Raw genomic sequence first — 13,074 nt, forward strand, 5'->3', positions numbered from 1 at the left:
AATATAGCCCATTCATCCCCGTAAACAATGCGGCTTCTATATTTGGCAGAATAGTTTGAACAAAGAACATCAAACATGGCCTTTTTTTGTCTCTGCTGAATTGGAGTTAATTTACTCACAGGGACACTTTGAGAGCACATACACATCAGATGGTTGAACGTAAGCCAAAGAGAGGTCACATATGACATTTTTGGAGGATTTTCGACAACCATTTTGCCATTTCAGAAGGGAGATCTGGTTGCACGGTGTTTATTTTGGGACCAGAAACAGTTTAGCTCTTTGCTTTATCCCTTAGCCATGATTAATGTTTTGACAAGGATCAAAGAGTCTTGTAGAAAACATGCCTGTCTGTCTCGTTGGACAGGCGCTGTGGCAGTGTTGCTCGCTGTGACGGCATCCTAAGCCTCTGTAAGAACATAACAGGTTTAACCAAGGAGCTCATATGTCAAGGCATTTCCTGTGCTGACCGCTGAACCTTCTTTTAGACAGTACTAAATAAAATGCAACCTGTTACCTGCAGTGTGTGCCAGTTCAGTAATTCATTTATTGTTTCAAAAATATTCAAAACACTGCATTGTTAGGGAGTTTATAGGTCTATCTCTGTTAGATTTTACTGAGGAATTTTACAGCTTATTGGTTGTTACAATAGAGCAGTGAGTAGTTGTACCCCAGGTGGTACTTCTGTAGTTGCTTGGAGGTATGTGGAAAAATTGTGGAGTAGTTCAACAAACAAATAAATAAATAAATAATGACATTATGATTTGATTAAAAAAACCCTGTTACACCTGAACGCTGTGTATTGCAATTGAGAGTGCAGAGATACTACTCGGCAAACAAGCGAGCAGGGAAGTCTAAACTTAATGCTAAACTTAATGGCTAAATAGTAAAATAAATAGTTATTGATAATGTTACTATAAATTGATGTAATTGCTTGAAATAGTTAGCTGAAAGTAACGGCTAGTAAAATTAGCTAGCTAAAAGCAACGTAGGCTATAAATGGTCGAAAAGGTTAGCTAGAAGCAAAGGAATAGCGGTTAAGATAGTTAGCTAAAAGTAGTGTATTGCTAAAAGTAATGTATAAACAGTTAAACATGTTAGCTAAAAGCAAAGGATTAACGGTTAAAATACTTTGCTTTTAGCTGACATTTATACGTTCATACCTTGCTTATGGATAAATGGCTACAAAAGTTAGATAAAAGCCAAGGATTCATGGTTAAAACAGGAAGCCAAAGTAATGTTAAGGGACAAATTCATATAAGAGTCAGCGTTTAGCTAAAAATAAAGGATTAATGGTTGTAATAGTCAGCTTAAAACAGTGTTTAAATGGTTAAAATAGCTGAAAGCAATAAGTAACTTAAGTGGTTAAAATAGTAGCCTAAGAAAAGCAGAGGATGAATGCTTAAAATAGTAAGGTAAAAGTATATATATGTATAAAGGGTTGAAACTTTACCCCTCGTAAGTGGTACAAATACAATCCTGACCAAACAGGCCTTAGCTGTAACAGTTCAATTGTGTGTTCAACTGTAAAAATGTCCACTTTGATATTATAAATAGTGTAAAATAACATACAGTTTAAAATCAGTTCATATTAACACATTTGGAAGATGATTGGTGTTGTCGGTAAAGGAGTACGTAGCTCATTTGACGGGGATGTGAGAGTGCATCAGACAATCAGGCTTATGGAACGACTGCATTAGAGAGCAAAAACATTATGAGAGTACCATCTACCATTAATTCCCAGGTGTAGTAATTGATAGGTACGATTAGAGGGAGAGTTGATTGTCATCAATAATAAATGGTGCCTTTGTTGTTAACGTTGTAGGTGTGTGTGTGTGTGCGTGCGTGTGAGTGTGGTGTCTGGAGAACGCTGCAGGCACTGGTTTCAAGTGTTGTTTTCCGAGCACAGAGGAATGGCTTATTCAAACGCAGGAGTTATCTGAGGTGACAGATTCAACATATTCCAGAGAATTGTTGGGTTTGCATCTGTTATGATGGACACAGAAGGTGTATCAACATGTCAACTTGTTAACCTCGACATGAGATCACCTCTATATTAAAACTGTCTTCACCTCAGTTGACCCTGATGATAATATCTCACCCTTGTTAAAATAACAACGTCTGCTAGAGAGAACACGCAGAACAAACATTAACGTCTCTGATACCAGTGAAGAGACATAGTGTCCCAGCACGGCAGACACTTGTCTTTTTCAGAGCTTGGTGTTATTGGTATGTATGACATGTACCAGCCTTTACCATCTTGACTGACAGGATTATATGCTTCAAGAAGATTATTATAATTAAAGTCTTTTGGCAAAAGTAATCTACATGCTAATCTATACGTAGCATTACTGAATTACTGTGTGTTTTGATTCCATGTTTCTTTATTAAGAGAATGAAGATGCATTTTAATGTGTCCTCTCATTGTGTCTTTCAGTCTGTGGTCCGAGCATCGACATCCGAAATGAGATCAGTGAGTTCAAGCGGCTGGAGAACTGCACGGTGGTGGAGGGCTACCTGCAGATCCTCCTCATCAACGACAGGACCAACAACATCCACCAAGAGCTTTTCCGCTCCCTCAGCTTCCCAAAGCTGACCGTCATCACCGACTACCTGCTGCTATTTCGTGTCTCAGGGCTGGACAGCCTCAGCATGCTTTTCCCCAACTTGAGCGTCATCCGCGGGCGCAATCTCTTCTACGACTACGCCCTGGTGATCTACGAGATGACCAGCCTGAAGGACATCGGCCTGTACAACCTGAGGAACATCACCAGGGGAGCCATGCGGATTGAAAAGAACCCAGAGCTCTGCTACCTGGACTCGGTGGACTGGTCTCTTATCATGGATGCTGGGAAGAGCAATATTATCAATGGGAATAAGAAGGCAAAGGAGTGTGACAATGTCTGCCCGGGCATCATGGAGGATAACCCACTTTGTCAGAGGACGTCGTTCAATGACAAGTACGACTACCGCTGCTGGACCTCCAACCAGTGCCAGAAAGGTAACCTGAATTTTATGTTCTTTTTATGTCAGATAGCATCAAGAAAGATGCTATCTGCTTAATAGCTGCAGTGTTTGTGCGATATTTTGCGATACAAGTACGGTAAATGCAGATGGGACTTTGATCTAGGTGGGTGGTTCCCAGTCTCGTAAACATTCTGAAATTGTGCCTTTTTTTCCGCCAGCGAACAAATCCCATGAATCTGTGCAGTGTTTTTCCTTCATTTCCGTCAGGCTGCAGGATTGTCCAAGGGCCAGTGCAAACATTTCCTCTCTGTTCATTATAGAGACCTTGTCTTTAGATCAGGCTATTTGTGGAGTGAAGGATGGCAGCAATATAGGGCACCAGGTATTAGAAAGGCATACTCAGTTGAGGTTAAAGTTGCCCTGCCAAGAAATGAGCTAGTCTACCTGTCTGGACCATGTCAGTTAAATATTTGCCTTAGGGACTTTTTGCAATTTATGAAAAGGGGTATATTGAAGAATCTGGGGGAGGGTCATCCTTGTTTATCTTCGGCCCAGTGGTAGGGTCATGCATTTTCTTAAACGGTTCAGTGCAGGGTCATATATTTATATGTATTGAAATTAAGTTCCACTTGATCTGCACGTTTGAGTTAATTCAGTTATGTGCTTCTGCTTTTTGATTAGAAATCGGGCCGAGCAGATCAGCTGTCTCGTGCCACTTCCAAACTTACAGTAGAAGGCTTTTCAAGCCCTTGTTACACACTCCCGCAGCCTGTTTGACACAGACTGATAAAGCCGAACTGTTGACAAGGCTTCTGCTAGAAATGTTTTGTTGCTCTCTGACATAAAATCCAACTATTCTTCTTTTTTTGGAATCATTTTTCTCGCCTGTGTTGCTTTTCATGCAGCTATTTTGAAGATATCAAAACTCCTTATTTCCTTTAGGCCATCTGTGCTTCGTTTTTTAACTTTCCTCCAAGGGTGCGGAGGGCAGGGTTATGAATAATTTTTTTTTAAGGTTGCCGGCAGGGTCACATACATTATTCTTCAAATACAAAAGGGCCATTGATGTTTTTATCAGAGGTGCAAATTCCTTCAGAGACTTAAAAATAACACACAATGCCCTGTCTGAACAGTTGAAACGGTGATCACTAAAATTTAGAAAAGGCCTGAAAACACTGGCGCTCAATTAACATATCTTTAAAGTATAATAATGGTGCTTAAATTTCATTATGTGTGGCAATAAAAAAACCCTAGATGTTATTGGTGTATGTGTAGATATTGTTGATAAGATATAATAGGACAGGTTGTGGCCTTCCATCATTATGCTTCTGTTGTTTATGTGCGGTGGTATCAGTGCCACAGCTTTGCCATTGTGCACTGCTTCTCTTTATTTGTTTATAGACTATTAACGTGCTGGCCTCTCGTATTTGCCTCCCTCTTCGGTGTCAATATGCATACTGTACCATAACTCAGTGGAGTAAATCCAAGATAAACAGATACATGTTTTATCTTGGTGAAAGGGATTATCTCCGGCTTGAGAAAATTTGTCTCACACTCCTGCTCTGTGCCATTTTCTCTGCCCTCTCATCTGTGTGGAATAATGGTGGGAAAATGTTCCTCCAGCCCTTCTCTATTGAAGACCTGTGTACAGCTCCCATGGTCAGTTGGGAGTCTCACACACCACCCTCCTCCACCCCCGGGGACCCTCAGAACAAATAGTGGAAATCCAGCTTGCGTCTTTTCCCTAGTGACCACGTCTGTCTCTATAGAAAAGCTATAGTGTTTATAGTTGTGCCTCTGTTTACTTTTGGATGCACTGAGATTGAATGTTTGCTTTATGATTTTTTACAAAAACAGTTTCAGTTTTATCTGAATATCTTTGTTCAAAACTGTTTTTCTTTATCCACAAAACACTACATTGTGAAAGGTGCAATCGCCTGCGACGACCTTCAAGTCACGTCTGTGCTTCCCACAGTAGATTCTGTGTAGCGTTTTGTGGTGAAACCCTCTGTTGTTCTCGCATGTCGGACTTGAGAGGCAAAGCAGCAGTATTGTTTGAACCTTCTCTCGGAGGCCCAGGCCGAGGTCAGGGTAAATGCATTCATCTAGAGGGCCTTGAGGTCTCAAGGCTGCAGATAAAGGCTCCGGGGGGGCTGCACTGTGAAAAAAAACTAGAGGAGTTACTGAAGCAATAGTAGGGCAGACTGAAGCTAGATTATGTCTGTGAGATCTTTTTTTTAAGCACAGGTAACATTTCTCACCCTGTCTTTGTGTTTGTAAAGGCCTGATGTGTCTACCTCTCTCCTTCCTGTTTAAGATTCCTCTCTCCTCCCTCCACCCCTCTGCATAATTGCCTTGTTTTTCTCCAGTACAGATGTTCCTTCAAGGGCATTCAGTGGTTTTCTAGTCAATACGGCCTGGTCTCCTCTTTAATTACACTACATGAGGAGGGAGTGCTGTCTGCCTAGCACACAACTTCACCCTCTTGGCCTTCTACTGCTTCGCGGAGCAATAACTCCTCATGTTTGTCCACCTACTGGATACTGTTTCCCGCAACAGTTTGGGGATGTTTTCGATTAGGTGAATGTAGATACCATGCCGGACAGAGCAAGCCAGGTTAAATGCTGTGCTTGTGGCTGGATGGGAGCGAGTGGGAGTGACCGTGTAGGGAAGTGCAGATTGGAGCAGAGGTTCTGGGTGCTTTTTAGTGGCAGGCAGCGATGCGTGGAGAGGCCCTGACTGCAGGAGGAGGGGCACTGGGGGGAAATGTCAGACAAATGTCAAGTATACGAGCTTGAACGGCGAGCTCTCACTAAAGCGCAGTGCTCTAAGGGTTGAAAAATGCCCGTCACTCCCCCCTTTTTTGCCCCCTCCTCCTTCAACCCCCCATGTTTCCTTGTAAATCCTCCCCACCTTCCTTTCCGCTGCTTTCCCCTCTTCGTCTGTCTTTCTCACTACCGGCGTTCTCCACTTCACGTCTGATTGTCCTTGTCAGTGTTTCCTCCTCTATTTTCACCTCACTCTTTTCTGCAGGGCTTATCAGCGGCTGTTAACAGCTCTGGCTGTCAGATATCTCTCCGCTGTTTACTTGTCGGAGACATTCTCTCATCACTGCAGCGGTCACACAGCCAACCGGCTCATTTGGCCTGGCCCGGGATCCTTTGACATCTCCCCGCTGTTCGCTTTGAGTTTTGAGGGGATCCCGTGACCAAAAAAAAGTGTCTGGCCTGCTTCGAATAGTCTCCTCAGGTCTCTGTGTGTTTGCTGCACACAGGCCTGCATTCTGCCCCTGGAGCCAAGCCAAAGCCAGATAGACAGGAGGCTTTTAAAATTAGGCGGACGAGCAGGAAAGCATGCTGTGGCGTCCATGCCCAGTCCCAGGGCAGGTTAGTCTTCATAGCTCCACAGGGAGGCACGCACTCTCACACTTGCTAGTCCTCACATAGCTCACATGTCTCATTTACGTGATAGAATATTACCTTACAGTACTCTTAGCCTTGCAGGCACTCTTGCCTAGTTTCCTGACCCTAACCTTGTTATGTTGTTTGATTTTAAGGAACACCGTGTCCTCAATGTTGTATTTTGATATTGATAGATAAATGTCAGAAGTCAAGTCTGTCTGTGAATGTTTAATAAATCAAGACGCCCACGTGCTTAAACTGCCTTTGCTTTTTGAGAAAGCAAAACTGAGATGCACTTGAGAGTGGTGTGGTGTCAGTTTGCATTTTTAGGGCCTCAGCTATCGTGGTGTGTAAGGTGACATTTAAGGAGACCTGCTGTCCTCTTAGGCCGCAGACGGTGGTGCGCCGTGTGTCCTTGTACTGAACCCAGAAGAAGCGCAGCAGTGCAAAAGCATCTCAGAGCCCTGGCAGTCAGGAGAGCTCTCAGCCGGCCCGGGAGACTTTAGCATTTGATAATATGTTTACTCCCTTCATGCCAGAGACCCACTTGATATCTCTGGTCTGAGTGCTCTGACCTAAGCCCACTTCACGCAGCAGGGGAAAACAGTTTCTTTTAGAGGACACAACTGTAGGGTAAGCAGGTTCATACAGGCAGACAGCATTTTAGACTGCAACTGCAGATTTCTACTCTTTCTGCTGTTTTTTTGTGCAATTTCCACTCTGTGATATATTTTATATAGTTAATAAGGCTCGAGTTGATAAGAGATAAGGCTAAGGATAAGGCTGAAAATATTCTAAATGTTTTTTTATTGTCAACAAATCCTGTGAAACAACCAAAACAAACATTGTGTTTATCTCTCATTGCTGCCCCAGGCCCACTGGTCCCTACAAAAGACATTAATCTATAAAAAAAAGGGTTTGCAAATACATTAAGTTCTTTTTCAGAAAAGATAACTAATTTTTTTAAAAAGCAGGAGGAAATGGTGAATTTGCTGGCGACTATGGGGACATGAGCAAGTATTACGACTGACTACATAAGTACATATATCCTTTTTTAAACCACTTTTAAAGACTTATTTTTAACGAAAAGGCTTTCCTAAAAAGGTGTTTAAAGTTTTAGGGTTATTTTTTTCTTTTCAATTACACTGTACTTTATTCTTAATGCTGCACTTGAGCCTTGCACGGCTCTATTTGAATGAACCCATTGCTTTTTTAGCATCCATTGTGAGTTTTGTCTCTCTCCTAACTGTGTATTTTAATGTTTTCAGTGTTTGTTGTGAAGCACTTTGTAACACTGGTTGGGATAAGTGCTATACAAATAAATGTATTATTATTATTTATGGCGCCAGTTTATGTGCGATCAACTCTAAATTAAAGCGACAATTTATACATTTTTTCAACCCTTTATTTAACTAGAAAGTCCCTTGAGATTAAAGTCTCTTTTTCCTGACCTGGACAAGAAAGCATACAATCACAGAGCTAGAAAAATTATACAACAGAGCGAGACAGTGCAGGTAATAAAGGCTCACTGATGGTTTTGGAACAACAAATAAGGTCTATGGCTCTTAAGAATAAGCAATATCAGGCTTTGGCTGAAAAGTTGTTTGTTTTCATGGCCCTGTGATTAAGTAATATTTTCTGCTAATAACCTTTTGATTAAGTGGATTAGCACTGAGAGACAACAGAACACAAAGCCTCCTGTTCCCTCAGAGGCTTTTGTAAATTAATTTCTGGAGCTGCCACATAACTCATTCCTCTTGTTGTCAAGATTAGCCCCCGAAAGATCTAGCTGTACAGAAAATATGCTCCGTTTGCGCCGGCTAAGAGCAAGATTTATTGGTACTCAATGTATAAGGCATGTATTTAAAGTCCTGTGGAATGCTTCTGCCCCTTTAAGTGTATAAGGTAGAAATTCCTGCTGGGTTAGTCATTGCAGTTGTGAGGGGATAAAGAGGGGGGAAATACACAGCACAGGCTGTATGTGCAGACTATATGTGCGGGGCCATACAGTGACTATTTGTTGGCAATAAGAAGGAGTGGGACGTGATGGCCGCGATGATACTGATATAGGTCTATTTCAGGGTGTTGTTCGCCAAGGTGGGCCGTGTTCTTATGATCACCTGTCAGTCGCTTTTGTTGAACCAACATCCAACAGCAGATACGAGGAAGCTTCTAAATATTTAATGGCTTTTCTGAAGCTCATCAAAGTCCTGCGGTTGTAGGGACGGGAAGCAGAACAGGGCTCGAATTCCAGTCTCGACAGTCCGGTGCTTTCCTGGGGGCACACTCAGCGCCGTGACTCAGTGCCCATACAGCCGATGTTTCCACCCAGCATGAACTACTCGCCTGCGCTCTGCTCCATTTTGTACAAAGCTTAGGCAGCATGCCAGTGTTAGTGCCAAAGAGATGGCACACATGATCAGACTCATTCATTCCTGCCCTCCCACAACCAAGAGAACTAAAGATGGAATAATCACATCCGTCATGTTCTCCACTACTGTAGCATGCTCAGATTTTCTTTCTGTTCACCGGGTCACCATAGATTCATGGAAAAGGGGAAAGTGGGCCTGTGTTTGGTAACTGTGCAGCGTTTCAACACCTTACAGTCATATTCAACATGTGAGACACAGTCGTCCTGTTCGGTTAACTCTGGCTGTGCTGACGCTGTGTGTGTGTGTGTGTTCATGCCCTTGTCTCTTTTATTTCCCCGGAGGACTCAGGGACTATTGATTCACAGTGTTACAACTCCATGGTGTCATTGAAATAAATACATTAGAGAAAGCAGACAAAGCCCCCTTCACGGCAGCCCTTCGTTCTCTTTGTGGTCTCCCATGCTTACGTCTTTTTAAACAGCGGTCCAAGGGCAAGCGAAGCGACAACAGGCTGTAAATAGGGTTTAGTGTTTGTGTGTGTTTGTGTGTGTGTGTGTGTGTGCGTGTTTGTGTGTGAGAGGACACAACAGCTTCTCTTGTCATTCCTTTACTGCTGCTCCTTGAGCTGTGGCCTGTATCTCTGAGGAAAAATCTCTCAATTGAATCATCAAGGACCTTTTCATCACTTATTGATTTGCCACAATATTGATTTCCAGATTTAAGTCAGTGTGGATCAGTAAATAAGTGGAAAGTAAGAAAAGCTTTGCTTGTATTTATCTTATCTTAAAATATTGATTCATTTTGTTCAGCACTGCCCTGTTTGACGATTTCATTTGAGATATGTGAGCCTCGGTTTCAAAGCTGGACACAAAATGGTTCAAGTTCAAGTTACTTTATTTGGCGGGCAACTTATCATAAATTTCCTTGTTTTAGCGCTAAGCAGTACACTAAAATATGGTTCTGAAACCATTTTAAGATAGAAAAATGACTACGCAGTAACAGAATCTTAATTCATATTTGATCACCACTGCCTAGTTTCATAATTACCTCCATCAAGGAGGTTATTTTACCACCTGGTTTCGTTGGTTTTGTCAGCAGGATTACAGGAAAACATATTTCCACAAAAACCTGGATGGATGATGGGTCTTGGCCCAGAATAGACCCCATTAACTTTTGGTGTGTATCGAGATAAAGAGCAAGATCCAGGAATTTTTTTTTCACTTTTTTAATTGATTTCTCTGTGAATAATGAAAGGATCTTGATGAAAAAAATCAAGTGTATTTAGGTGCCTGGTATCTATGAGTGAGTACAATTTGATGCGGATCCAATCCAGCAGATTTAATGTTTAATTTGATATTGGATTGGCTGGATTGAATTTAAGGGGAACTATTGGGCAATGGCGGAGATTTGTTTATTTATGTTCTTGCATGAAATTGTAAGGACAGCCTCTAATATTAGTATGAAACCACAATTTAGTTTTTGTAGAGATCAAACTTCTAGTTTAACTTGAGCTGTCTGGTTCTGGTTGCTAGATTTTGATAGATTTTGTTATGTTTGGACAGAGCCAGGCTAATAACAAGCATTTTTTAAGAATTTGAGATCAGAATTCACTTTTTCTGTATTTGTACTAATTTGCTATGCATTTGTGATTATTCTGTGTGTGTGTGTGTGTGTGTGTGTGTGTGTGTGTGCGTGTCTCAGTACATTCTACATCCTTACACCCTCCCTCCCTCTCCTGGCCTTTGCCACATTTTCTTCCATCTAGGTCACATTCATAAATGTCATTCTTGGGAACTGTTAGCAGCCAACGTGAGTACATTCGCCCAAAACAGAGACCTTCTTCACTGAGTACCCAGAACCTGAGTTCTCTTAAAGCGAGGGGAAAAAACTGTGTTTGGTTACAAATAGCTTTTCTGCTCAATTGGTTTTATTGGTTGCCTTTGGACTTTTGAGAGGCCTGGAGCACGAGCGGCGAGCGCGATTGGTCAGAATGGAATTCTTTTTGCCTCACGCTTTAATTTATTTTGGGTTCCTCCAAAACGCAGAAATTGTAACCTATTATACAGTATTCGCCTCGGAGCATGGTGAAACAGACACGTGTCGACTGCTTTTGCTAACCTTTAATGTCAACAGCGGAGTCTTTCTCGGCATAATTTCAGTTTGATTGCGAGTTAGCAAAGTTCATTCATGATGGCATGGCTATACAGTGTGTTATTGTCCATGTATGAACAGCAGGGCTTATTGTCCATTGATGGCCGGCGCTGTGAGTTTATCCGACTCCTGTCCTCTGTGGCCTACAAAGGACTCCTCTCAAAGCACTGACAGATTGGCCTCTTTTCCTAGGTTTCCTCTCATAGACTTGATTGACCAAAATAGGACCTGTGTGTCATGCTGCTCGCCTCCAAAGAGACTGACTGACACACATACGCTCCATCTCTCACGTGCCATCCCTCTTCGTTTACAAATTTTCCTCATCTTGTGCCCAGGTTGCGTGTGCCCACTGTGACGGTGCCTGCTGTATTCGTCTATGTGTGTGTGTGTAAGTGTCAGCCCAGTGTGTAGTGTGTTTCCAGCCTGCTTGATGCATATTTGAGCCACCCAGCGCCTCTGGTGATAGGCTGCATGCTGCCTTCTGGCTGTGCAGCTCGGAAGCTGTGAGTCATCCCTTTGCTCTCACCACTCATTCATAAATCTGCGTGAATACTATAACTTCCTCTCGGAGAGCCGTGGGGCCCCCCCAGCTATGTGGTAGGTTCCCCTCAGCTCTGCTCTAAATGGCAGGAAGGATGAGGGCTATCTCCGCCTCTTAGTGACGCCTCTCAAAGAGGTGAGAGAGAAGAGTGCTCACGCCTGCTGCTTGTGCCTGCCCTTGGCGCCTGAGCTGTGCCTCTGTCTGCCCCGGCTCTATCCCTCCATGTAGCGCATGCCTGACCAGCCATTTACTCACTGTTGGACTGGCTTGGCAGTGCTTCCTGGGAGATAATGTGCCATGCCTGCAAGTAAGCTCTGAGAGCACGGGTTAATTCCACTGTGGAAAAAAAAGAAATCTCCTGCTGACAAATCTCTCCTGCAGAGGTGAGGATGTACGCTGGCATACCGCAGAGAGAGGAGAGTACATGCTTTGCCAGAATAGTTAGTCAGGTTCACTGAGGTCAAAGAAACACTGCTGCTCTATTTTCTTCCCCATGTTGTGTGTGTGGTACAGAGATGTGATCCACTCCCTCTACCTTTCCCTCCACCCATGGCTGAAATGCGTGTGTCTCTTTGAAAACGGATCACTTCCCAAGGGCATGACGATGTGGGATTCGTCTTTATGACGAAATGGGTTTGGTACTAAATAAGCTGGCAGGTACACACACACGCACAGTTTGAATAGATAACTTAACTCACAATAACTAAAGAGCAGTTATTGTGTCCTGGAGCAGCTTAGCTCCGGATGACTCATGGATCTAAAGTGTGCGCGGCGTAAGTGTGTGTGTGTGTGTGTGTGTGTGTGCACCACCTATAAAAGATATATCAAGCAGGCCTCAGCGTGCCAGCGGTGTTTTGCCGCCTGTTTCTTTTCGGGAGCATGTGCACAATGAAGAGATGAAAGGAACATCATAAAATTACAAAGGAAGTCTCATGAATTACACAGATGAATGAAATGCGTGTGACATCCGCACACTTCCCCTCTAACACTTTCCTCGAGCTCGCCGCTAGCCAGCATGAGGATTGACGTTATATAAGCTCCAAACAAACTTTTGATCATGTCAGCTCTTTACAAATCTTCCCCCGTATAACTCTCAGTGTCAACAATCCATAAAGCAGCCTGGCTTGTCTGATGTCATTAGTTTGCTTTTTGTCAATGACTGGAAAAATGACCTTGACCCCGTCTGGTGCCTCCCCTTCCTCTCTCTCCTCAGCTTGTTTGGGTGGGATCCCCAGGGCCTAGTGCAGTTGTCAGCACGCAGCCTAATGGGCACAGGTGGCTGGGGCTCCTCTGCCTTCTCCAGCCCTCTTGGCATGGCTCTCTTGGCAGACCGGCAGCTCCTTGGCCAGCCGCCTCAATGGGCCACTCCAACACAGCAATCACCAGTTGGTGCTTTGTCAGCATCGGGGTGGCCCAGGATGAAATATGGCTCTCAACTTTGAAATATGGCTTCTCCTGTAGAGAAAAAGCTATGTGTGTGTGAAGCACCGGCGATGAGCTGCCGAATTCTGTGTATTTCTTCTTTGGATGCAAAACCAATTTTATTCACGATGTCTCTCAAAGTGATGACACGCTGCGGGGTCATCCCTGCTTCCCTCATCGCTGGCCAGAGTCAAGCAGAGTCCGAGAAGGGATGAGGAGTATC

The 13,074-nt window shown here is 43.3% G+C and overlaps 1 protein-coding gene across 1 annotated transcript in view; it reads left to right on the forward strand.

The window, feature by feature from the left end:
* igf1ra (insulin-like growth factor 1a receptor) overlaps window positions 1–13,074 on the forward strand; it is a 75,892-nt gene that overhangs the window by 7,032 nt on the left and 55,786 nt on the right. The window contains exon 2 of the mRNA XM_073472627.1: window positions 2,435–2,998. Coding sequence (XP_073328728.1) covers window positions 2,435–2,998 — 564 coding nt within the window. The remainder of the gene's footprint in view (window positions 1–2,434; window positions 2,999–13,074) is intronic.

The sequence above is a fragment of the Pagrus major genome, chromosome 8 (genome assembly GCF_040436345.1).
Source record: "Pagrus major chromosome 8, Pma_NU_1.0".
In the NCBI taxonomy this organism is placed as follows: domain Eukaryota; kingdom Metazoa; phylum Chordata; class Actinopteri; order Spariformes; family Sparidae; genus Pagrus; species Pagrus major.